The sequence below is a fragment of the Lepidochelys kempii genome, chromosome 7 (genome assembly GCF_965140285.1).
Source record: "Lepidochelys kempii isolate rLepKem1 chromosome 7, rLepKem1.hap1, whole genome shotgun sequence".
Taxonomy (NCBI): domain Eukaryota; kingdom Metazoa; phylum Chordata; order Testudines; family Cheloniidae; genus Lepidochelys; species Lepidochelys kempii.
Window position 1 is genome coordinate 105,163,601 of NC_136386.1, and position 26,831 is coordinate 105,190,431.

General features: G+C 40.5%; 1 protein-coding gene across 5 annotated transcripts in view; it reads left to right on the top strand.

The window, feature by feature from the left end:
* The window catches only part of CHST15 (carbohydrate sulfotransferase 15), a 129,027-nt gene that overhangs the window by 84,214 nt on the left and 17,982 nt on the right, over nucleotides 1-26,831 (top strand). For 2 of the 5 annotated variants that reach the window (XR_013636088.1, XR_013636090.1), the window contains exons 6-9: nucleotides 10,293-10,449; nucleotides 17,268-17,415; nucleotides 18,660-21,805; nucleotides 22,217-23,472. Coding sequence is in view for 2 of the 5 variants with exons in the window: in XM_073354128.2 (XP_073210229.1) it covers nucleotides 10,293-10,449; nucleotides 17,268-17,415; nucleotides 18,660-18,850 (496 nt within the window). In the remaining 3 variants the exon portion in view is untranslated. Of the gene's footprint in view, nucleotides 1-10,292; nucleotides 10,450-17,267; nucleotides 17,416-18,659; nucleotides 21,835-22,216; nucleotides 23,473-26,831 lie in introns of those variants that run through there. The other 3 variants (XR_013636089.1, XM_073354128.2, XM_073354132.2) reach the window with 3 other exon arrangements.

A 26,831-nucleotide genomic window follows, 5' to 3' on the forward strand; every position in this document is an offset into this window, starting at 1 on the left:
AGCTTGCCATGCTGGCCAAACAGAAAATGAGATTCAAAAGTTCGCGGTTCTTTTCCTGTCTACCTGGCCAGTGCATCTGAGTTGAGAGTGCTGTCCAGAGCGGTCACAATGGAGCACTCTGGGATAGATCCCGGAGGCCAATACCGTTGAATTGTGTCCACACTACCCCAAATTTGACCCAGCAAGGCCAATTTAAGCGCTAATCCACTTGTCAGGGGTGGAGTAAGGAAAGCGATTTTAAGAGCCCTTTAAGTCGAAATAAAGGGCTTCATCGTGTGGATGGGTGCAGGTTTACATCGATTTAACGCTGCTAAATTCGACCTAAAATCCTAGTGTAGACCAGGGCTTAGAGACTAACCAATTTATTTGAGCATAAGCTTTCATGAGCTACAACTTACTTCATTGGATGCATTCAGTGGAAAATACAGTGGGGAGATTTATATACACAGAGAACATGAAACAATGGGTGTTACCATACACACTGTAACGAGAGTGATCAGGTAAGATGAGCTATTACCAGCAGGAGAGCCGTGGGGGAGCGGGGGGAACCTTTTGTAGTGATGATCAAGGTGGGCCATTTCCAGCAGTTGACAAGAATGTCTGAGGAAAAGCGGGAGAGTTGGGGGGAATAAACATGGGGAAATAGTTTTACTTTGTTTAATGACCCATCCACTCCCAGTCTTTATTCAAGCCTAAGTTAATTGTATCCAGTTTTCAAATTAATTCCAATTCAGCAGTCTCTCGTTGGAGTCTGTTTCTGAAGGTTTTTTGTTGAAGAATTGCCACTTTTAGGTCTGTAATCGAGTGACCAAAGAGATTGAAGTGTTCTCTGACTGGTTTATGAATGTTATAATTCTTGACATCTGATTTGTGTCCATTTATTCTTTTACGTAGAGACTGTCCAGTTTGGCCAATGTACATGGCAGAGGGGCATTTCTGGCACATGATGGCATATATCACAGATGTGCAGGTAGATGTGCAGGTGAACGAGCCTCTGATAGTGTGGCTGATGTGATTAGGCCCTATAATGGTGTCCCCTGAATAGATATGTGGACACACAGTTGTCTACGGGCTTTGTTGCAAGGTTAGGTTCCTGGGTTAGTGGTACTGTTGTGTGGTGTGTGGTTGCTGGTGAGTATTTGCTTCAGGTTGAGGGGCTATCTGTAAGCAAGGACTGGCCTGTCTCCCAAGATCTGTGAGAGTGATGGGTCATCCGTCAGGATAGGTTGTAGATCCTTGATGATGCGTTGGAGAGGTTTTAGTTGGGGGCTGAAGGTGATGGCTAGTGGCGTTCTGTTATTTTCTTCCCTCCTCTCCTCCCCCACCCCGCACTCTCCTGTTGGTAATAGCTCACCTTACCTGATCACTCTCGTTACAGTGTGTATGGTAACACCCATTGTTTCATGTTCTCTGTGTATATAAATCTCCCCACTGTATTTTCCACTGAATGCATCCGATGAAGTAAGCTGTAGCTCATGAAAGCTTATGCTCAAATAAGTTGGTTAGTCTCTAAGGTGCCACAAGTCCTCCTTTTCTTTATACAAGGTTTTTTTGTTTGTTTGTTAAAATCTTGGAAAGACTTGGTAAAGTACTAAGCTAAAATGTCTGGGGCATATTTAACTTCCACAGCTAACACTTACTTAACAGGTCATCCTTGGACTTGCTGACTTCGGCAGTGGTATGGGGTTGAACTTTTACAAAGATAAACTGTTCTTGAACTATTTTTCCTGTGTATTAGACACAAACAGCGTTTTTTTCCATTTATGTTTTAGCTCTTCCATGGGCAGCTGTGCCCTAGCAGGCTGTCAGTAGAGAGGGATTTGTACTGTGCTCTCGTTTGCACTGTGGTGCAGAGGGTAGCAAAGGCAAAGAACAGAGGCCCTGAGGAGCAGAGTGAAGCTGTGCAGCATGATCCACAGTCCCTTCATGGCAACAACACATTTTGTCAAATATATATTTTCAGGGCAGTTCAACCACCTGCAGGGTAGGGCTTCACCATCCTTCAAGGACGAGGTCTTCGGTAAAAGGTCCCTACCTTGCACAGGAAAGCGGTGAGGGGACCTGAGAGGTTAGTGGAAGAGTAGATAGTCTTCACTGATGTTATAAGGACCACACAGTTTGGGCCAAAGTTTCCCATGTATGCTGTAGCTTGTGGTTGTGGGCCATGCCTCTCTAGGTAGCCTCTAATGCCACACACAAGTGGCAAGAATCTACAGTGGTGTACTTCCTCCAATTTTTTATAGCACTGGAGAACTTTTGACGTTAGTTCTCCTTTACTACTGAGCTAGACACATCTGGCCAAATACACAGTTTCAAAGATAAAGGCAATATATTGAGGACCACAAAAATGGGGGTGAGGGGAAGCACATAATTCTAACGAGGCTATCCAAAACAGGGCTGCACCAAATAATTCCAGCGCTAGACACACGCTTCATGGGTTTCAGTGTGCCCTGCCACACTGCCATGGCTCACCCACGGAAAAGGCATCTACTACGCTGGTAGGGTCCACAAACATGTTTGTTTGGGCAGGTTACCACCCCAGAAAAAACATTATAGGGTGATGGCAGCAAGGGCTACCCACGCATACTATCCCTGTGAGTGAGTGTTGTCAGAGGCCCCCAGAACAGCAGTATGCTGAATTAATAACCCATTAAAATGCATGGGGCAGCTCTCCCATTTGAGAGCAGAACTATAGTTAAAGGCTGTCTATGGACTCAGGCACTGATATCGCTTGGGTCACGTTTTCAGGCTTTTAGAAATATAAAGTCAGATCATCAGTTGATGTCCTCACATAACTCTTGAGCTGAGACACTAGGCTTGTGCCTCTGAGGTCTGATCCAACACCCACTGACCCAGTGGGAAGACTGCCATTGACTTCGGTTGGCATTGGATTGGCCCCATAGGATATGTCTGCACTGCAGTTAAATACCTATGGCTGGCCTATGTAAGCTGATGGGCTCGTGTGGCTTGGGCTAAGGAGCTGTTTAATTGGGGGCCTGAGCCTGAATGTCTACACCACAATTAAACATGAGCCTGAGTCGGGTGATATGGGCCAGCCGTGCCTGTTTAATTGCAGTGTAGACATACCCATAGTGCCTATGTCTTAATCAGTTCCTGTATCTACATGAACTAGCTAAATGTTATTGAGTGATTACAAGGTGAGATCCCATTATCACTCTTACAGAGTTTTATTCCATTTTTAACTAAGTCCGAGATAAACGTCAGCAGTGAAATTTCAGTTCCTCAACAGAGGGAACAGCAAACCCATCTTCTCTCCTGTCCTGTAAATTTTGATAATTATTTTATCAGTACTGTGCTAGAAACCATGCACTAAACTACATCTGGAGGAAGGAGGTGATGGGTGAAGACTTGCCCTTCAGGGCAGGAATTGTCTCTTGTATGTTTGTGTAGCGCCCAGCACAATGGGTCCCCATTGGGACGTTTGGGTGCTAACATAATACAATTTAATTAAAATTCAATTGGAAATTGACAACCTAAGCTAAGGCCTAAACTTATTATAATCTATCCAAGTTATTTAAATTAAATACAAAAAATATTAAGCAACACATGTGTGCTGCCAAATTTTAAAGAAAGTCAAACTATTGAACTGGTGGAAGCCACTATATAAGTACCTAGAAACAAAGTTAGTTGAAATGAAAAACTGACTTTTCACAACAGCAGCTGCAGAGAGAATATTTTCTTTATTTCAGTTTATTCAACAAGCTGAGTTCAGTGACTAGTTCACTAAAAGTTAAGAAACCAATTGGGAGTTGAAAAAGCAGGAATGCTTGCTTCCCTTTCCCAGCATATGAATAAAAATTAATTGGAGAGGATGAGATCTACTAATCCTAACATCTTGAAGGACATATTAATCAGAACAATCCATTCAATTCACTAACTACCAATAATACTTGCTTTTGTATAATAAATCAGTTAGTTTTAAATGCAAAACATGTTTTGATAAGCTTCTAGATAATTTTTTTCCTTATTTATCCAGCACTTTTACAGTAGTTTTATTCAATAAAAAGACCTTAAAATGCTAGTGTTGTGCATATTTAATTGAATTTCCATCAAAATATAACTTGACACAAATCTCAAGTAAAAATTAATTGCCTTTTAATAAATAAAGAATGCATCATTCACCATTTTATAACAAATTAAAAATATAAAATTTAGGAATTTTAATAAATAAGTGATATAACTACTTAAATAAGTGTGTGTGTGTAGTGTAGTGTATCCTTCTTGTGAGCCAAATGAAGCACCAAAATTAGTGTGAAGGCTATATTTAATTGCCAATCAATATGGTTTATTGGTATCAACCAATAAGAATCAAACTCTTCAGAAAAATAACTAAAGTACAAATGCAAAGCATGACTTAAATCAAGGTTTCCTGCTTGCTGATCTGAAATCATGATTAAAATCAGTTATCTAAATTGCTTTGATTTACATCAATCAACATATAAATATTTAATAAGAAGTCATCCCAGGCAGGCTTTCTGAACATGTTTCGTAATAAAGCAGGGCACATCCCTTCCATTTGCACTGGTGGAGGAGAGTGGGAGTTGGCACTGAAATGTTTAACCCAGGAGCATCATATCATGATGCTTACGTATCCAGTCAGGTTGCATGGTATTAGGTGGCAGGTCATCTGCTGTGGTTTCTCCTTGACTAGATTTCCTGACATCATGACTTTGCAAAACAGGAACTGCCAGAGTGGTCCCTCCCTGTTTGTCAGCTGTAAAGAGCCATGCCAGCGTTTCCTGACACAGAGGACAGGAAGAGCATTTCCCAACTGTTAAATGCTCCTCCTGACCTTAGGGTTTAAGACATGATAATTTTATGCAAGAGAGCTGGTTGAAGTACCTCCCTCATGTTACTTATCCAGAATTTTCTCATTACTTTACCATCCTCTGTAATACGGGTGTTTCACTTTGCCAGTTGTAATATGGGTGAGACAAAAAGTGGGTTCCATTTCACTAACTTGGTATTTACAAGGAAGTAGATTCTGTCTGTTTATTTCATTTGCCCTTTTTGCTTGTGCCTCATCTGAAATCATAGGAGCAAGTTTAGCCCTGTCATAAAAGGCTGCAACTCTCATTGGTCCAGATTCTGCTGTCAATTACATTAAGAGACTGCTGGTACAGAGGGCATTCTGGAATGTGTTGGTGCAGTCAGAATTATGGGAAGGGGTGTGGCCAGGCTTGTCTTCAGCTGCTGCAAGGCTCATATGGGCCTTGGACAGCCAGTACACTGCATGAGCCCCTTATTCTGTCTTTGGCTCAATACAGTCATTCTGCATTTAGGGCCTGATTCTGCTTCCAATGAATTCAATGGGAAAGTTCCCAGTGACATCAGTTGTGTAGATTCCCAGTGCAGTTGAGATAAGAAATTGTCCCACTGGTTTCAGTTGGAGTCGCACGTGCTTATATCAGGGTTGACTTGTTTCATAATCCTTTGTGGGTGCCATAACAGTCATGGCCATGTTATTTACTTGTGTGAACTTATGATTGAGTATAATGACTTCAAGTGAGCAATAAGTACCAGGAGCAGCTGAAATCCTAATCAACAAAGATTTTATTTTCATGCAGCTGTCCCTAGAATTGAAAAACAGATGGAAAAAAATATAGAAAATGTAGGCGGTTGAGTAGAGAGAGAAATGCTTTCCATAAGGTGTCAGCAGCTCTTCAATTTAAAAAACATTATTTTAGATGATTAGAACAAATAATCAGAAAAATTAAACCTTTTAAACAAACTGCAGTTATGGCTCATCTTCAAAATGATTCTTGCTGGCTCCATTCCTCCTGCAAGCGCCAGTTCTCCTGTACCCTGGATGGCAAGAACTGTCAGCCTGATCCTATTCTCCTGGAGAGAGATTCTTCCAGCCTGATCCTCATTTAGGGTTTTTGTTAACTTGCCATTACCAAACAGCAGTCTTTGCATGCCCATGTATTACTATGCACTTCCAGGAGAAGATACTGCTGCGTGCTTAATGCCTGCCACATATAACTAAACTCTGCTGTTTATGTCCCTCAGCTTCTCCCCCATCTTTTTCTCATATCCTCTACTCTGCAGCCTGATCTTCCATATACACCAGAACAGACAGATGCCTAAGGCAGCAAAATAATCCGGGCAGCCAAATACTTAGTGGCTGTTTCTTGTCAGTGAGTAGGGGCTTAAAGGGGCATACATTTCCCTGCCTGCCTTCATCAGCCAAACACTAAAAGCTGGTGCCTTCTACTCTGACAATTACCACACTTTTTTTTAATCAGATTACACTAATCAGTTTATTTAGGGGCAGGTTGTGGCCTGACCCTACAGGACTGCATGGAGGCCTGTAAGAGAGTAAGATCCCCCACCCTCCTACATCTTCATGGCTTTCCTAGAATCCATCTCCAACATTTGGCTGCTCAACTGGTATTTCCCTCCTCACCTTTGCAGATGGATGGGAAATATGCAGAGCCTTGGTTCTCTCCCTCAGGTGCTAGAAGGGGGAATTGAAATTTCCGGATGGATAGTAGGATTTTCCTGCCAAAAGCCTGTTCCCTTCACTTCTCATCATGGAATCTTGTCAAAACATTCCTTAAGAGAACTGGTGTTTCTGCAACTGGATTGGAGTGATGTGCTTGAGAATCATACAGTTACAATTATTGCTTACTTTAAACTCTATGGCCTTCTCCTTAAAGAGAAGAATAATTTTGAAGTAGAGAAGCTGAGGCGCTTGATACTTAAAAAGTATCAGTATTTCCTATAAGCAAAAATAACAGGACAGGATTAAATCCATTGGTGGCCATGAGAAATTTTACAAGCAGTCCTTAAACAGAGCATTGAAATGTGTCTATGACTGTGCACAGTCAGAAACGCAGGGCGAGAAGACACCTAATGAAGCCATCTAGTCTATCCCTCTGTGTCAAGGCAGAGTTAAGTGTACCTAAATCATTCCTGACAGATGTGTGTCTAACCTGTTTGTGAAAAGCTCCAAGAAGGATTCCACAACCTCCCTAGGTAACCTGGTCCAGTGGTTAACTATTCTTATGGTTTGAAAGTTTTTCCTAATATCTAACTTAAATCTCCCTTGCTGCAAACTAAACTGATTACTTCTTGTCCTACCTTCTGTGGACATGGACAATGATTAATCTCTGTCCTCTTTATAACAACCTTTTACATATTTGAAGATGTTACATCCATTCTCAGTCTTCTCTTCTCTAGACTAAGCAAGCCTAATTCTTTCACATTTTCCCTATGTTTACTTATATTTTTTTTTATTTTTGCTCTCCTCTGGAGTGTCTCCAGTTGTCCACATCTTTCTGAAAGTATGGTACCCAAAACTGGACTCTCCAGCTAACGCCTCACTAGTGCCGAGTAGAGTGGAACAATTACTTCCCATGGCTTAAATATAGCACACCTGTTAATACAACCCAGAGTGACATTTGCCTTTTTTCCAGCAGCATCACACTGTTGACTCTCATTTAATTTGTAATCCACTAAAAGCCCCTTTTCTGCAGTACCGCTGCCTAACTAGTCATACTACATGTTGTATTTGTATATTTGATTTTTCCTTCCTAAGTGCAGAACTTTACACTTGTCATTATTGAATTTCATATTAGTGTTTTCAGATTAATTATCCAACTTATTAAGATCATTTTGAATTCTAATCCTCTCTCCTGTTGTAGTAGAATATTGCTAAAAACTGTTAACTTCAACAATACAGGTGAACCAGTTTTGTTTCAGTACATAAACAGAAAGATGCAACTAATGTAGGCCCAATCCCATATCACTTCTGCAGATAAATCTAGAGGAATCGATGCACACTTGAAATTTTGCCAAGGAGCAGAAATGTAATAACAGAAGGCTCTGACTGCCTACCAGTTAAATTTTCCAAACAAGATCTATATTTCTCTATGGAAATTCTCTTCAATCTGCTAACAGAATTGCTGGGCTGGGGAGTGGCCAAAAATTAGAAACCATACTGGACAGGGCTCTTAATTGGGTCTCTGGTGACAGACAGCTACAGATTATCTTTTGCTTTTTGAAGAAAATACAAATCATGTCCTTCCTCCTGACATTGCCAGCTAAGGATCTGATTGTGCAAGCCTTATTCATATTGGAGAAGTCTTATTTAGGCGAGCACCGGGTATGTATGTCTACAATGCAGCTAGGAGAGAGCCTCCCAGCCCGGATAGACAGACCTGCACTAGCTCTGCTCCAGCTAGCATACTAAAAATAGCAATGTGGACATTGTGGGATGGGCAGTGGCTTGGGCTAGCCACCAGAGCTCAGATCCAGGGTGTTGGGTGGGCTTGGATTTGGGTGGCTAGCCTGAGCTGCTGCCCATGCAATGTCCACACTGCTATTTTTAGCACTCTAGCTCAAGCAGACCAAGTGCAAGTCCATCTACTTGGGCTGGGAGGCACGCTTCCAGCTGTAGTGTAGACATACTCTTTGAAGTCAATAGGGCTACTTGCATGAGTCCATGTTCACTGGTTTGAGAAAAGGTTGCACAGAGCCCTTAGTGTCTCATCATCAGTTTCTCAATTTTTCTCAAGATTTCAGTACTGTTTTTTGAATATGTAAAAATGAAATTAAAAACAAATCTAAAAGTTCAGAAATTAAGAGTCTGTCTATATGAAACGCTATCCTTTTATTCCTCCAACCTCTCTCTCCTCTACTTACTCTCACCCTTTCATTTGTCCTTTCTTTCTGTCTTTTCATTTTTTAGATGAGTTAGGAGTTCATAAACTTATACTGTGATAAATGCCCTGATCCACCAAAGCACTGAAGCACATGCTTGACTCCAGTGGGAGTGCTCGTGTACGGAGTGCTTTGCTGAAACAGGGCCTAACCTCTCTAAATAAAAAGTAGTATTTTAAAGCTTCTGTGGAAATCTCTGGCCAGCCTGATATTTTTGGTTTAATAAAAATGGGAAGGGCATCGAAGATGGAAGTGGATTCAGTGTTCCTCCGGCATTATAGTTGTGAAATAAAATCCACTTTTACATTTAGATCATGATTTACATAAACGTATGCTCTTACGGAGAGTGAAGTGTATTCAGGATCTCTCGAATTCTGTGTCCAAGAATGGATTCTTTGGGCTCCTAATACTTCTGTACTCTCACCCTTGCTGCAGAGATTGGCTCTGAAGTGGTGCAGAATTTTCAGGACTCTGGATATATCTTATGAGCCCCAAACAGGTGAAAATGACATATGTATCTCATTCAAAGGGTGATAAACTATCTTTTGTTTGTCACATCCTGGCATTTCCCTTATGTTTGGTTTTAAAATGATGTTGACATCTAGATATTCTAATCAGAGTCCCAGGGATTAAAAACAAATAAAATAAATATTTCATTTTACACTTTTATGTCCATCCAAATGAACCAGAATTTGTCATCTTTGTCTTGTAATATTTAAGAAACTATAAATGTTTGAAATGATTTGCACAAATATTTCATATTTGAAATCACAGTGCACCCTGCCATTTGCACCGTAATTCAAATTTGTATGGCCGAGATGGCTAGTAAATAGCTGCAGAGCAAGGTATTGCAGCATGGTTGCTTATAATATTGGTATTGTGTATATATGTGGACCGTAGGTGCTGTAGTTCTTACTCAGGCAAAACTCCTATTGAACTAAATGGGAACTTTGCCTGAATAGAGACAGCAGGAGTGAGACCACAGATTGTGCCATGATACAGCTCCTCATCACGTTGCATACCAAGCATACAGAGAGGCAGTGTGGACTAGGACTCAGGAAACCTGGTTTCTATTTCCAGCTCTCCTACGGGCTGTCTTGGAAAAGTCACTCTACTTTTCTTTGCCTCAGTTTCTTCTCCCACTCTTTGTCCATTTTGTCTGTTTAGACAGTAAGCTGTTTTGAGGCAGGGTCTGTCTCTTACTATGGGTTCATTCAGAGCTTAGCACAATAGGACCCTTTTTAGTTGGGGCTTCTAGGCATTACTGCAATACAGAATAACAATAATTAATACAAAATAAACAAAGATATATTTCAAGAGTTTCTCTTCAGAAAAGGATTGGCTCCTAACTACTTAGGGCCTAATCCTGTTAGATGCTGACTTTAATAAGAGTGGAGGATGCTTAGCAACTCACAGGATTGGACCCTTAAGGTCTGAGCCGAAGCCCGCTGAAATCAACTTCAGCAGGTTTTGGATAAGCTACTAAAGGGTAAATGTTACATTCAGGCCCTCTTGTCTCAAGTAACATTGCTATCTTATTTTCAATAATATAAATTGATTTTCTTGAATTTCATTCATCATTTACACATGTATTTCATTCACAGATTGTACTCGGATTATCTGTACTTTGCAAGTGCGAATAAATCCGCAGAAGACTTTCATGAAAAAGTGGCAGATTCCCTGCAGCTGTTTGAAAATTGCATGCTGGATTACTCACTGAGAGCCTGTGTCTACAACAACACTCTTAACAATGCCATGCCTGTATGTATTTCCAGTAACATTTTGATTCCTTGCTTAACAATAGAACATTTTGTCTGGATTATTAAAATACCAGGATCCTTAGCAAACTATTAATAATAATTATAATTATAATCAAGATGTGGTTCAGTTTGTGACTACCAACAAACTTTCCTCCTTTTTTTTTTTTTTAAGTTGGTGACATAAAAATATATTCATACATGTAAAAACTGATGTGCTGGCTTAGCTGTCTCTTCAGTCTGTTCCCTGATGAGCGCCAGCAGTAAAAATACATTGGTTCTCGTGGGCAGGAGCATGAAGAACACATTTAGCAAAGATTACAGTTTAATCTTCACTTGCAAACCTATCCAAAAAATAGCTCTGGCAAAGATAAGGCAATTTCCGAACTGCAAGTAAGAATACATCATTTATGCTGGATTTTTTTTTCCCAGGAAAAGGCTATTGATAGCTAGATTAAATGTGCTCTCTCTCACGCTTTTTTAAAACTGTGCACAGCAGAAAAGGGCTGAATCTCAGTGTGCTTGGTCCAAAATCCACATTTTTAGTGTTGATTTGTTTCTATATTTTGTTTGAGGGTGAAAAAAGGGTTTTTGCAAATATCTATATCTATCTAGAGATACATAGCAGTATCTCATGTTTACTATGGGATGCATTTGTAAAGCACCAGGTGTGTGTGATCTAGCCCTTTACCTCCCATTTTCTTGATTTGGGTGGAAGGACACTTTACTCCTCCTCTCTCTCCAGATTACAGTAAATTTCATCTCATCATCATTTCCTCCAGTTACTAAAGTAACCTCAGAGGAAATCATGTATCATAGGCCCAAGCCAAAGCCCATTGAAGTCAGTGAGAGTCTTTCCAGTACTGGGAATGGGAATCAAGCCCCATGTTCCTTACTGTTGCTGTTCTCGTCATCCAGAAATGGAAGTTGAAAGAGACACAGAATAGCCGCTTTTTTTTTTATCTAAAGTGAATTTTGTAATGTGGTATTACACCAGCAGGGGTTCGGCTCTAGTGGCTACAGTTTCAAGCTCAACAGAAAGAAAGTCACCTCTGCTACTTGTTTCAGATTTAGTCTCTAGGAACACATAAAGACCAAGGATCTGGACCACTCCCACATTTACAAGTACAAGGTCTAGTCTGTTTTACAAATTTTATTCAAGTTAAAACTAAAGTTATGATTACTCATGCATATAAAAATTCTATAAAGACCTCTGCACAAGTTATAAATATAGCTATACTCACATCCTTAATGATATTCTTAAGGTCTGATGGCTGCCTTGCCAGTTGATCATTTAGTAGCGAGATGGTTCCTGCTGGAGCTTTCCCATAGGGAGCTCAGTTTTCCTGGTCTGGACACCCTCTTTTTATAATGAGATTCTGACTATACCTCATTAGTATTTATGCACATAGTGTACCCTGCAGCTAAGGCATGTATTAGAAAAATATGACTACTGGGTATCTTGTAAGCAAAACATTTTGCTGTTAATTTTTCACAGTATCACAGTATCTTTGGTCACTTACTTATGCCAAGCATTTCTTAAGCCTATGGCCTAGTATGGCTAAGATGACATCTTACAGGTCTCAGCCTGTAGGCCTTGTGTTTCAGCCCTACATACTTAGATACCTAATACATAATTATCACTTCTAACTACTGATCCATCTTGTACTTCTATAATCCTACAACTTAACTCTATTTAGCATACAATGATTATATATGACATAACATATTAGTTAATCATAACATCGCACAATAAATGAACAAAAAATTTAAATCTTTGGCTACAACAGTCTCCTCCCTCCTCAGAGACTGACTATCATGCCCACTCTGGGAATTGCATCACTGTAATGCAATGCTTGCCAACTGTCTCCCTTGCACAAATGTAGTTGCATTGTGGCATGAATACACTTGCTCAGACCCCTCGTATTCCCCCAGGTGCCTAGACCATCATCATTTGTCCCACAGTTTATTCCCCTTCTTAGACAGCACCTTGAAGAAGGTACTTCTGAAAATTAACTCATTGTTCTTTCTTTTGAGATCATTTATATTTCCAGAAAGCTACCAATGGGTATCCTTAATAAAGCATGGAATGCCAGCTAGGCTCCTGAATGGACTTTTCAGCTTCCTCTCAGGCATAGCTGGCAAAGTCTATATATGTGTAATTTGTTATATATTGAAAGACTAGATTTTTTTTCTATGACCTTGGATGTTAGATCAGTAGCTGTGTGACTACAGCAGAAAAAAAGTACTCCTAAGAGACCAGAAGAAAAAGTAGCATAGCGATTGCCACTGCTGATAAGTAACCCTCTGTACAGAGAAGGGGCGTTCGTCAATTTATCTTCACTTACCATCAATAGAAAGTATATTAACCAAAGAAAGGGAAGGAGAGCCAGGGGTGTCAAACTAAAATTGGAGAGACTGCAGTCAGGGAGGATTCTTTGGAAAATGCTCAGTTGCACTGCATAATTTATAGGGGGAAAGCAAATGACTTTCTTGAAAAGGGGATTTTGTTTTGGAACAACAGTGGCAAAACACAGGCCTGTATATCATGCCATTTTTTCAGATGTCCAAAAAGAAGTGAAGGTGACTATCCTGGGCAACAAAGGGACTTTATGTTTGAAGTTCTTACTGGATTAAGTGAGTGTTAATTCTATCCCAGAATTCTCTGTTTGGGTAGAAGCTCAGTAATGCTATAAAATACAGTATCCCAACCTACATTACACAACTGATACTGGTTTCTTACTTGCCCCAGTACCATCCTGTTGGGAGAAAGAGGAATAAAGATGAGGAATACATGTAGATGATTTGCTGTATGATTGTACAGTGCCTAGAATAATGTGGCTCTGATCCTGTAATACTGCAATATGTGAGGCTAATAGTTAAAATAAATTATTTACAGCTTATAGCTCTGGCATGTAATGGTGGTGGTGGGGATACTTTCCTAAATTTTTGCATTATATACAATATGTACCTAAGGAATTTTGCTGCATAGGTTACCCTGTAACTCACAAGCAGCCCAAAACTAATGTCAGGTCACAGTTTCTAAGATAACCATAATTATTAGATTGTAAGATTTTGGGGAAAGGAACTGTCTTCTATTGTATGTTTGTTCAGTACCTGGCATAATGGTTTGTAATGATCATGATTGTACCTCTGGGCACTACTGTCTGTGACAGGGTCAGGTCAGATGGCTACAGGAGTGTGATAGAAGGTAGATACATTAGCCCTAGGTTAAGCAGGTCCCTTTTCCCTGAGTAAGATAATGGGCTGTTCCAGAATAATCAGGAAGTTGCTGGAACCAATTATGGCAGGCAGGCTAATTAGGACACCTGGAACCAATTAAGAAGCTACTAGAATCAATTAGGACAGGCAGGCTAATCAGAGCACCTGGGTTAAAAAGGACCTCACTTCAGTTAGTGAGGCGTGCGCAAGAGGGCGCAAGGAGCTGAGAGCGAGAAAGCATACTGCTGGAGGACTGAGGAGTACAAGCATTATCAGATATCAGGAGGAAGGTACTGTGGTGAGGATAAAGAAGGTATTGGGAAGAGGCCATGGGGAAGTAGCCCAGGGAGTTGTAGCTGTCACACAGCTGTTACAAAAAACACTGTAGACAGCTGCAATCCACAGGACCCTGGGCTGGACCCCAGAGTGGAGGGAGGACCCAGGTTCCCTCAATCCCCCCAACTCCCTATTGGATACAGGAGGAGTTGTCCTAGACTGTCCCACCAGAGGGGAAGGTCCCTGGCCTGCCCCCCGACCCACTAGGTGGGCCAGCAGAGACTGCAGAAATTGTTCTCCTTCCTTTTTCCCCTGCTGGCCAGTGATGAGGTCAGCTGAGTGGACGGCAGGTTTGAGCCATAGCAAAAGTGGCCAAACTGAGGGCTGCCGTGAATCTCTGAGGCGAGCAAATCCACCAATAAGCGCAGGACCCACCAAGGCAGAGGAGGAACTTTGTCACATATGGTACAAATAAATAATAATAATACAATGAGTTAATAAACTGTGGGAACTGTTTACTCAGAAAGGAAATAGTCCACATAACATCTGAGCCAAGAGTAAGGACTGAATTTGTTGAGAGAACTTTTGAATGTCAGTTTCTAAATCTGGTTTCAGAGTAACAGCTGTGTTAGTCTGTATTCGCAAAAAGAAAAGGAGGACTTGTGGCACCTTAGAGACTAACCAATTTATTAGAGCATAAGCTTTCGTGAGCTACAGCTCACTTCTTCAGATGCATATCGTGGAAACTGCAGCAGGCTTTATATATACACAGAGAATATGAAACAATACCTATTCCCACCCCACTGTCCTGCTGGTAATAGCTTATCTAAAGTGATTTCCAGCACAAATCCAGGTTTTCTCACCCTCCACCCCCCACACAAATTCACTCTCCTGCTGGTGATAGCCCATCCAAAGTGATGGTCGCTATCTTAAAACAAAAAAACTTCAAATCCAGACTCCAGCGAGAAACTGCTGAATTGGAATTCATTTGCAAATTGGATACTATTAATTTAGGCTTAAATAGAGACTTGGAGTGGCTAAGTCATTATGCAAGGTAGCCTGTTTCCTCTTGTTTTTTCCTACCCCCCCCCCCCAGATGTTCTGGTTTAACTTGGATTTTAACTTGAAGAGTGGTCAGTTTGGATGAGCTATTACCAGCAGGAGAGTGAGTTTGTGTGTGTATGGGGGTGGGGGGGATGTGAGAACCTGGATTTATGCAGGAAATAGCCCAGCTTAATTGTCATGCACATTGTGTAAAGAGTTATCACTTTGGATGGGCTATCACCAGCAGGAGAGTGAATTTGTGTGGGGGGGTGGAGGGTGAGAAAACCTGGATTTGTGCTGGAAATCACTTTAGATAAGCTATTACCAGCAGGACAGTGGGGTGGGAATAGGTATTGTTTCATATTCTCTGTGTATATATAAAGCCTGCTGCAGTTTCCACGATATGCATCTGAAGAAGTGAGCTGTAGCTCACGAAAGCTTATGCTCTAATAAATTGGTTAGTCTCTAAGGTGCCACAAGTCCTCCTTTTCTTTTTAGTTTCTAAATCTGTGTGCCCAAAGACTGTTTTGTATGTACAAACAGCTACTCTAATGCAAATTAAAAGTTTTTCGGCTTGCAAAAACTCAGGTATTAAAACTTAAGTGCCCAAAAATGTAGATGTGCAGTTTTGAAAGTGCATATGCAGAGATTGCTTTGGAAAATTGGCTCTTTAAGTTTGAATAGATTTTGAGTCAGGTTGAATAGATTAGTTTCTCTACTTGTCATCATCTCATAAAGTAGAAACCAAAATATTCCATTTATGTTCTTGATTTGTAATTGTAATTTAATAACAATGATCTGATAATAGTTGGATCAGATTAATGTTCCTTCTATGCTTTACTGGCAATTCAGAAAGCAGAGTGTTTCTTTTCAAATCACATCAATAAACAGGAAGTGTAGGTTGTTTTATAGATTAATTATAATAATCTCTCCATTGCTGTAGTAATGATTCAAAACTTGACTTCTTTCAGCAGTATTTAGGTCATAACTGCAATTACTCAAGTCAACTAAAAGAGCACAAGACATAGTTGTCTGCTTTTGTCAATTCTATGCTGACTGTGACTCCAAGATGTACCAAGCTTCTTTTATCAAAGGCAGGTTTTCACATCCTCTTTTCTGTTTCTGTGTCTGAACGGGTAAAAAAGAAACAAACACAGGTACAAACAGGAACTTGGAGTTTTAAGAAGCCTAAACTGCACCCTTAAATGTTCGTGCAAAATCGAGCAAAAATGGAGACCAGGTTAATGTCAGACTGAAAATTTGTCCCTTCACATAAAAGAGAAGGATCATATTTTCCTCTACAGTATAATACAGTATAAGTCTTCTGTTGAACAGTTAGCCGGTGTACTACTAAATCTATCTAGGTATTTATGCCATGCCCCTAACTTTAGTTTGGTTCTCTAGGAATTACTAATATTGACTAACAGGAGTATAGTTTAATAGTACACAAGTCCTTCGCCATCTTCATTTTAAGATAAGGTTGGTGACCTTTTCCTTCTGGACATTTGTGAGGTTGAATCTGCCAGGCCCAACTGTCCAGTGATCATTCTTCATCAAGCAAAAGATAACAGATTCTAATTGGCTTGAAAAAATGAGGCTTGTGCCATAGTAATTCATGCCATTCTACGGAATAGTCCAACAGCTGAAGGGTGGTGCAGATATTTTGATCATATCAAAACCGAAGAGGTTTTATGGAAGTATTTTCTCTTTGGTATATTCTGTGACTATAAAGTATCCTTACAGAATGCATGTTTGATAAGATAAGAGGAATGAATTGCAACCCCAATACATCATAAGGTTTGTAAGACATTTCTGAAAGGTGCTGAGTGCCTTCAGCTACCATTGTGCACAGATCTGCACCTTTTGGCCCTGATGAAGGTGAGTTTACTTGTACATATGTTTAGCTTTAAACATCTCCATGAATACCTATTCAGTTCAATGGTTGAGGGTCAGAGTGCTCAGCACTTAGCAAGACAGGGCCCTAAGCACCTGGGCTCAGGCCCTTACTGAATTGAGATATAATTTTACAAATCTAGGGATCCAACTCTGAAGGATTTAATTATGTAAGTAGCCCAACTGAAGTCAATAGCACTGCTTCATGCATAAGAGCTACATGATCAAGGTTTAAATTTTTTCTAGGCATCATATTTTTTAAATCTTCTAGATCAAATCCAAAATAGATTTTCCTTCCCATGGAGAACAGTGGGATGAATATTCATTAATTTTGATACAAGATAGAATCAATGAATTAACTCAACATTTTTGTTTTGTTTTTTGTAGGTGAGGCTACAGGTTGGCCTTTATGTTGTGTATCTCTTGGACTGGCTGACTGTTTTTGACAAGGGTCAGATACTAGTTCTCCGCTTAGAGGATCATGCGTCCAATGTTAAATACACCATGCATATTGTGTTCCAGTTTCTGGATTTAGGTAGGCATCATCTAGCTGGTTTGAGTGAAGTGCAAAAGTCATGCTTACATTCTGGATTGTTAATGCTTACGGAGACACAACATCCAAGATGTGCATCTGTGTTCACAGAGGGGCAAATTGTGCTGTCCTAACTCAAACAAAATTACCATTGGTTCCAAAGCGTGCATTGTTTTCAATGGGAGTTTTGTCTGAGTAAGGACAGTGCAAGAAAGTGTACAAAGAATTAATAACAATGTTATAAAATCAGAAACCTGGTACTTCGTTCATGTGTTTGAGCATGTAGGGCCTGATCCTACTTCTGTTAATGTCAGTGGGAGTTTTTGTCATGAACTGCAGCAGGAGCAAGAGCTGGCCCAAGTGATCTAGACAGCCAGGTGAAATGCTTCAATGGTATGATGTGTTTTGTTGCCAAATCAGCAAATCCAGAATCTGAGTATTTTAAAAGGCAGCATTTCTAGGGTCTTGGGGAATATGTTTTGACTGTCATTGACTGAGACATCAGTTGCTGATTGTCAGAACAACATTGGCAGACAGAACAATGCCTGATATTGGGAAGACAGGAGGAGGAGGAGGATGGAGATGTGGCTGCACATTAACCTGGTTGAGTCCAAACATTGGTCTAGGTAATTAGATTTAGCAGATTGGACAGATAAGGAGTCTGGCCCCTGCGCCTCTCATCTAAGTTGCATTGAAAGAGGTCAGTGCTAGCACAATCAGGCCTGCGGTGCACAAGTACCACTCAGGAGGTAAAGTTTGCTCCTATACTGAGAGTCGTCATAACACCACTTATCCCACCAAAGTCCTTAAAGAGGACTGCAGTCAGAAATAAGTGCTGCACTGTTTGACTGGGTGAAGTTCACCCTGACAGGTATCAGGTGGCTCCTTCATAACATAACAAAAATTAGGAAATAAAATGAAATAATTGTTACCGAAGAATGCACATCAGTGGTTATTTTTACTGTCCTATTTGTTTTCTGAAAACACATCTCTACCTCTAGAAATGATTTATGTTGCTTATTGCATGGATGATTAATTGATATGAAAGGAAAACAAAGTATTTCCATGTATTCTAACTGTGATGTATTTTACGAAACTAAACCCGTAGCCAATATTCTGGAACATAACCACTGCTACCAAAATTCCATTAATCTTTTCTTGACAAACCTATTTACTTGGCCATTTACATTCTTTACCATGAACATTTTGGGAAGAAATACATTAAAATAATTTTCTGTTGACTGCAGGGCCTATAAGTGAGAAACAAGAAGCTCTGATTACAAAGAGTCCTGCTTCAAACACTAGACGTCCTGAAGACCGAAATCTGGGACCCATGTTACCAACAACAAAGGCGATTCTAAGAGACTTCTATAGGCCTTTTAATACAAAACTGGCGCAGGTTCTTTTTGATGATGCTTTTTTATGGAAAAAGACATAATATGTAAATTCACTTCCACAAATACAGTGCTTTAAGGAGTTTTTATTTTTTAAAGTCTATTTTTGCGTGCACATTTACATTTTATCCATTCAAGGAGAAGCAAAACTAATGAGATGAGAGTTCTCTTCCATTAGCATACGATATTTCACTGAAGCTAGATCACATTTTCCTCGTGAGAATGTAAAACATCCTGTTTATCAATCTCTTGCCATTTCTTTCCCCCCCAGCAACAGAGCAGTATGGAAATAGCCTTGGAATGAAGGAGTTCTTTTACACTGTCTGACTGTGGTTTTGAAGTTTAATCTTCTCTAAAACAGTACAATACATAATTAGCATTGGTCTCTTAGAACTACACTTATGTCATCACTTTCAAGGTATGTTCTCCCCTCATTCATTCCAAAGTAATAAAAAATATCCATTAGCCATTAAAATCTTTATTTGAATTAAATCCAAAATTATTTTTTTATAACTACAGTGCATCAACACAGTGCAGAATCACCCAGATTAATGGTATTACCTTACATTAATTAACTAATCTGATACATTGAAAAGTCACTTGGTTATGTTTTTATATATTACTGCATTTAAGTAATTCCCAAACCTAATTAACTCCTCCAATATGCTACAGTTTGTAGTAAGAGAAGAATTGCATATTCAGTGCAAGAATGAGTAATTTGAAAGTATTAAGTTAAAGAAAAAGCTATTCACTTTTTGGCATAATATAGAATAACAGAAATACACAAGTTTCTATTTGATTTTTTTTAATTTTATTTATTTAAATGCACATATGTAGAGTCCACTCATCTACCTATTTTCCCAAGAAACCAATAATGGGTCTCATGTTAAGTCCAGTGATATCAGTGGAAGTCTTTTATTTCAGTGGGATTTGGATCAGGCCCTACATGAATTATTGTGTAGTATTCCATTATAAAGAAACATGTTGATTTTCTGAAACCATTTAAAACTTAATCACTAAATTCATACACTGGTATCATACAGTATCATGCATGACAATATAATGCCTTTCATTCTAGTAGGATAGGTGCAGATAAACTGATGAAGTTGCACAACATTCTTTGTTTCCCTGTTCAGAGTAAGTTCAGCTGTGCAATATTTCATGTTTTTTATTTAAAATACAGCAAGCTATATTCACTTTTTATAGTTACACCCACAGAATCTCATTGAAGGTGGAATTTGGCCCAGCATATATGAACTGTAAAGTTGATTTTTAAAAAAAAATTAGAGTGGATTATAGCCAGATAAAGACACTTATTTCAGTATAGTTTCTCTCAAGGACTGCGTGATATCTTCACTGAAATGACTCCAAACTGGATCAACTAAAGCTGATGCACCAAAGTCCAAAGAACCAGTTCTAACTAGTATATTGTGCTCTTACTTTTGGATACTGTTATTTTGCTCTTGTGCCTGTGTCCATAGTAGAGCTGGCTGAATAATAATAATAAAAAACAGATGCGCAAACATATTTGCAAATAATTATACTGACTTCACTGCATTGCTGTCTCTGCAGTCATATTTATTATTTACCACCTCTCCCTTGACTGACACACAGTGTGGAAATTGTTCACAAATTCTGAACATTTCACAAATGAAAATTCATGTCAGAAGTTCATCATTGGGTATTCACTATTTGCAAATCTCCTGTTTAAAAAGGTTCAGTCATCCAATCTGAGAGCAGAAAAAATACCATGGGATTCAGGTGACCCATTCTCACAGCGCAAATGTTAATAGTTTAGAGACAAGTTGGGAGAAGTAATATCTTCTATTGGACCAACTTCTGCTAGTGAAAGAGACCAGCTTAAACAGAGCTCTTCTTTAGGTCACAAACATTTTATATTCAAAATTGTTCATGAGAACTATTCAATTAATACTTACGATATTTGACACATTTGCTGAAATCAGAATTGATTCAAACATTCTGTGAACAGAAATAAGGTTTAAACTTTCAACAAATATTATTTACATTGAATAATGTGGTCAGCCCTATTGTATACCAGAATCAGTAGTCAGGAAAGGTGGACGAAAACTACCAAAAACATTTTTCTGTGGGAGTTCACTGTACTGGCTCGTTTTCTCTGGTTTCCATTCAGTTGTCAATAGCACAGATCCTGAACTGGTGGTACAGATTCACCAGTGATAAATGCTAAAGATATTTTTGTTAGCACTTTGTATCAGGAATGACTGTGATCAAATTGCATTGAGCTACAATTGTACAGCATTCATCCATGTTGAGCAGCGCTAGCTCACATAAATAGTCCCATTGAATTCAGTGGTTGCAAAGGGTTGTGGGCGGGAGGCAGTTAGGCCCCAGGTGGCTGTTACACCCAGTGGTTCATCTCTGGTGACAACCTCGCCTTGTGAGTGCAGTCCACAAACAGCAGCTTTGCCTAATGGATACAGTTTTTGGCGGCAACCCCACCTAGTGGGTTCAGTTTCCAGGCAGCAGCTCCACCGAATGGGTACAATTCTTGGTGAAGGAAGAGGAACACGGGCCCTCCCGCTCCACCAGGTTCTACCTTCACTCACCCTGTGGTATCTTGTGTCAGCCTCAAGTCAGCTTCCCTGGGTCGCTTCCTGCCTCCTTCTGTATTCCAGCTGGCCGTCGTCAGTCCTTGGGGAACGCTGCGTTCCAGGCTTCCTGCCCTAGTTCCAGTCTATGGGGCATAGCCCGAATCACAGTCTAACCTTTAGCGATCAACACTTTTGTATTAAGACTTATTTGCCCCCAGCACCATGCTGGGACATTACTCAATTCTAACTCATGGTACAGAAGAACACATCCTACCTGTTCACCAACATTATTGCCCAGAGCACCCTGACTTTGTGTTGGAGGATTCCTACTCAAGTTTGGACAATAATGGGACCACAGCCAGAGACCATTGGGTCACAACCAGATCATGTACAGCAACATATCGGAAGGATGCCAGCTGATAATTGGTACAAAGGTTATGGATTCAAAAATGGAAAACGGGGGGGGGGGGGGGGGAAACTAGTATACTCCAAAAAATGATTGATTGAAGATTTGGAAAGATCAGATTTCACTTGTGCTCAAAAGAAGTGCTGCTAAATGTACACAGGCTAGATCTCTGTCTAAGTTTGCCTTCATTGAATGTAAAAACAAAGAGAAATATCTGAGAAGAGCTAGGATGTTTTAAGGTTATCATCATGCATTTATACATGGTTTTGTGTCCTAAGGTTGCATTTAAGATGTATTGCTGCGCTCCAACAAACTCTGTACTTTATCAAATGCCAATTATCATTACTGATTTCTCAGGTTACTGTAGTCATTAGGAAAATGGAAGTGACCTTCTTTCTAACTAGGCTGCTTTTATTGCCCCATCTCTTCAGGTGCTGCCTAAAAGTGACATCACAATTTGACAAATTGCGGCATCATAACACAGGTTTATGACATCACTGGGTAAAACAGCAGGAGCAGGTTGGTAAGGTGGGACTTTTCCATTTATGTGCAGATATCACTGTTGATTCCCAGGATTGGAAAGAAAATATCAAACTAGTGTCTCTCTCAGTAGAATAGCGTTTGGTAAATTAGTAGTCTTCAAAGATGCCACGCTGACAGTTCTCGAGATCCAAACCCTCTGTTTAGCCAGAGAACAGGTATAGTATGGGCGGCATCATGCAAGCTTCCCAGTGCTGCCTATCCAGGGACTTGAAGCCTGACTTGGCAAGAAGCTCTCTGTGGGTCAGAAGATGGATAGTTCAGTTCCCAAGACCCTTTGTTCCTCTGCGGGACAATAATTCAGTGATGATAGCTGTTGGACACTATGGGTGGGGGTTGGATTCTAAGAGGTAAACCAGGTGGGGGAGGCAAAAGTAGTAGTGCTGTTTGCTCTAGCCCAGAGCCATCCAGCACCCCCATAATGGTACTTCACTTTAAAATATGTATATATTTTCAGTATAGTGTGTTTTAAGGCTTGCCAGAGTGTGTCAGTGGCTCTTTACAACCTGAAATACATAGAATACATGTGTCTCACCCACTGTTTTCACTTAATCAGGAAAGCTGGAGATACCCTGGTCCCAGAGTCACTAAGGGAAGGGCCATTTCCAAATGTTGTCTCCACTGTAGTAAAGTTCAGCATCACGGCAGAAGAATGCAAAATGTGCTTTCTGTAAGACCCTCGGCATTAAATCTTAGTATTTTTGATAGGTGGAAAAAAAGAAGTAAAAACACAACAACAAAAGCCTCTTACCAAGATAAACAGACTTTCTTATTTACATAGAAAATGATACATTGTTGTCTATTGATTCCACTATATAGGCTTGTATGCTTCAGCTTAATAAACTGGCGATAAACAATGAAGTTGTTACAGCTTTGAAAATGTCTTCCTGCCAAGAATTAATATAATTTCCAACTAAGCCAAAGGGTCTGCTATAACAGGCAAGACAAAACTGTGTGGCAGAAAGTGATTCACGTAGATACAACATGTAAATCTAATACAGGCATGTGGAATATTAACATGCTGTACTGTGTGAGTGACTGTGTTTCGTCATGGTTTTGAAATATTATGGTGCCTCCTTTACGAAAAAATGCTTATGTTGCAGTGCCATCTTATGGTCAATGTGGGGAAATATTATTTGTCCAATAAACCAACTTCTATTTCTTCTAAGGAGTAAAATAAGAATATTTCAGTTACACAAATATTTGTCCTACTGTATAAAACAGGAATTTATTTCTCAACCCTGTGTCTGCAGGGGATGGAAAAGGAGGTGCGAAACCTTTTTTAATTACTGTCATGAGGTCTTATGCATATTTGCTAATGTCCACTCCATGGATACATTTTCAGTCTTTGATACAATAATGATGAACATTTCAGGCATTTAATTCATCCCTGCTGGTGCAGAAAGATTTAAATTGCACAGCCTTCCAGTAATGGAGACCATGCACTGGAGAATGACGTGCAGCATTTGCACAGCTGCTCTTCCCTGGGGGCTCCACCGTGGGTGAGGATAGCTTTACATTTTAGTTCAGGCTCCTTCTGAGCCCTGCCAGGAGATACTGTCTGGGAGGTGAGCTCAGTCTGTTTCTGTCCATGGGTGGTTCCCTTCAGAGAAGTCACTGCAAGCACATTGTGCTGCAACAAATGCCTTCCAAGTGGGCTTTCCCCCACCAGAGGTCCTTGTCCCCAAGATTCCATTGGTACAATCCACTGTGAGCCCAAGCCGAACCATTTATGGAGGACTGTTCACACATAGGACCTGATCCCGTAAGAATACCATGACTTTGTTCCAGCGCCAGTTAAGTCAGTGGGAGTTTTGACATTGGCAGCAATTGACACTCACCGAGCTCCCCTGTACAGTCAGTGGGAGTTCCGTGTATGTCTGGCTTTCAGGATTATGTCCACTGACTAATTATTCTTCACAATGCTTCTTAGAGGAAAAGTATTGCAATCCCCATTATAGAAGTGGGGAAACTGACGCTCTAGACCCCGTTGCCTCATTCTGAAAGATCCTTTTTTACTGTAGCTCAAATAACAGACTATGATAAAATGTCAGCTTCTGTATGGAAGGGTTCATTAGCACAGATCTAGTTAAAGGTAGAGCCAACTTCTGGCAATTGCCAAACCTGTGCCAGGGACCCAAAAGTCTTAATTCAACATAGGACTGTGAAGTCTGTTGCTTAGTAATAGTAATCAGTACTTGTAGATGTGCTTACCCTTAGGCAGAGGAGAATGAGTGGGGCAGAGCAGCTGCCAAAAATATTCTTGTGGCTATGGGGGTGGTGGTGTAAAATCCTAAAGCCAGCTCTGGTGAGGAGACTGTCACACTTCCACTGGCAATCTACATTGTTCTTTATCACCCTGATTCAACATCCATTGAAGCCCATGGAAAGACTCCATTTGTTTAAAGATTGAGCTTGATACATTTACGAAGGGGCTGGTGTGATGACATTACCTGCAATATCATATGGCCTATCTGTGACTGCTATTAGCAAATATCTCCAACGGCTGGAGATGGGACATTTGATGGGGTGGGCTCTGAGATACTATAGAGAATTTTTTCCAGGTGTCTAGCCGGTGAGTCTTGCCCATATGCTCAGGGGCTAACAATGCCATATTGTGGGTCAGAAGGAATTTTCCCCAATCAGAGACCTGGGGTGGGGGGTCACTTTTCTCTGTAGAGTGTGGCACAGGCCACTAGCTGGTTTGAACTTGAGTAAATGGTGGATTCTCTGTTACCTGAATTCTTTAAATCAAGATTTGAGGGCTTCAGTAACTCAGCCAGGTTATGAGCCTATTGCAGGAGTGGGTGGTGAGGTTCTATGTCCTGCGATGGGCAGGTCAGCCTAGATGATTAGGATGGTCTCTTCTGGCCTTAAAGACTACAGTATAAGTCTTTGAGCGTTGAATTAGGCCCCACATGTGCAATCCTTTGACAGATACTAGCCTCAGTTGATTTCAGCACTGGTAAGCTTCTGCAGGGAACCTCTGTTCTTAAATATCAACTTTCGTAAAAACTCTGCTCTCTGCTCTGCATCAATCAATACAAAGGCATTTAAAATGATTATTGGTCAAATCTGCACGGCAGGGGTCTAATGACTGCCAGGCTCAAGTTTGCGGTACAGCATTAGGATCCTGCAGTGTATATATTAAGCTGCATTTAACAGAAATAATTTTTTTAAAAGATCCAAGCGGTAATCACCACATTACATTTCACAGGAAGGAGATATTTTTTGCCATTTTAGTATCCATATGCTCAATAAAAACAATTGCTTGTGTAAAGTACATATAATTTTCTTAATGCCTCAGTCAGTTAAATGCACTGCAAAAACATTTCATAAGAACAAGTGCTGCTCTTACTAGTACACCTTTGGCAGGGAGTTGTAGTGAGCTGTATGCATTTCAGCACCACTGGAGGCCCTTAGTCCTCAACCTCTTGCTTCCAGGGCAAGCATATATTTCACTGTAACGACTTGCTCTTGGGGGCTAGGCTTTTTTGATATGGCAAAGTAAAACAAAATAAAAATAGTTCAGATTCTGAGGTACAAGGCACAGGCTAATCCTCTGGGGCAAGGATATTTGTGATCTGTGTACTTTGCGGTGCTGGAGGATACTTCTGGGTAAAAGGGCTGGAATAGCAGAAAGGGGCTCTCAGTGTTCTGGAATTGGCAAGGCAGGATTCTTCCTGCATAGGCACTGCAGAAGGCAGCCATAAGGCTAACCTCAGAGGATCCTCTCAGGAGCCCAAGTGTAGGGGGAGCAGGCTAGGGCAGGTGATTTGACACAGGAGCATATCTGGAGCAGAGCCACAACACAGTGCTGGAGCGATTCCAAGCAGTGCTGCAGTCCGTAAGGCAGCCCAAGGAGGTTACCATAACTTAGCTGGGCTCCTTGGCCTAAATTATATAGAGGCAGCAGCCCAGCATGGGGTGCAAAGCTGCAGTGTTTAAACCTGAGTTTGTACAGGTTGGTCCAAAGCTCATTTAAGTCAACGGGAATCTTCATTGACTCCAGTGGGCTCTAAAACAGGTCCATAGTGTTGTAAGTACTCTAAAATGCCCCAGCTCGCTGGTTAGTGTCTTATGTGAGAAATGGTGAGTAGCTCCCATTTCAAGTGACATTGGAAAAGCTCACTTTACAAAACAACAAAAACCCTTCTCATTTGTAATGCGTTTCCAACGGTCATGCACAAGAGCTATTTTCTAGCTTACTAGACTGTCACACAGCAAAAGCAGCATTTCAAATATTCTGAAACTGACAACTCAGCTTTGTGGGGTTGTCTTAAAGTTGCTCCAGGAAGGCAGGCAATGGTTGGGGAGTGGGGGCAGAGAAGGAATTCAGGCCACAGAAAATAAGCAGAACCATACTGAAGGAGAAATAAGAAATGTATGGCATTTTTGCTCCTTTAATCTTTGCAGTGAAGTCTGGGTGGGAGGTAGCCATCTCTTCTAGCCCCCTGCCAGGGCTGGATTAAGGCAGGGGCTTTAGGACTGCAGCCCAGGACCCTC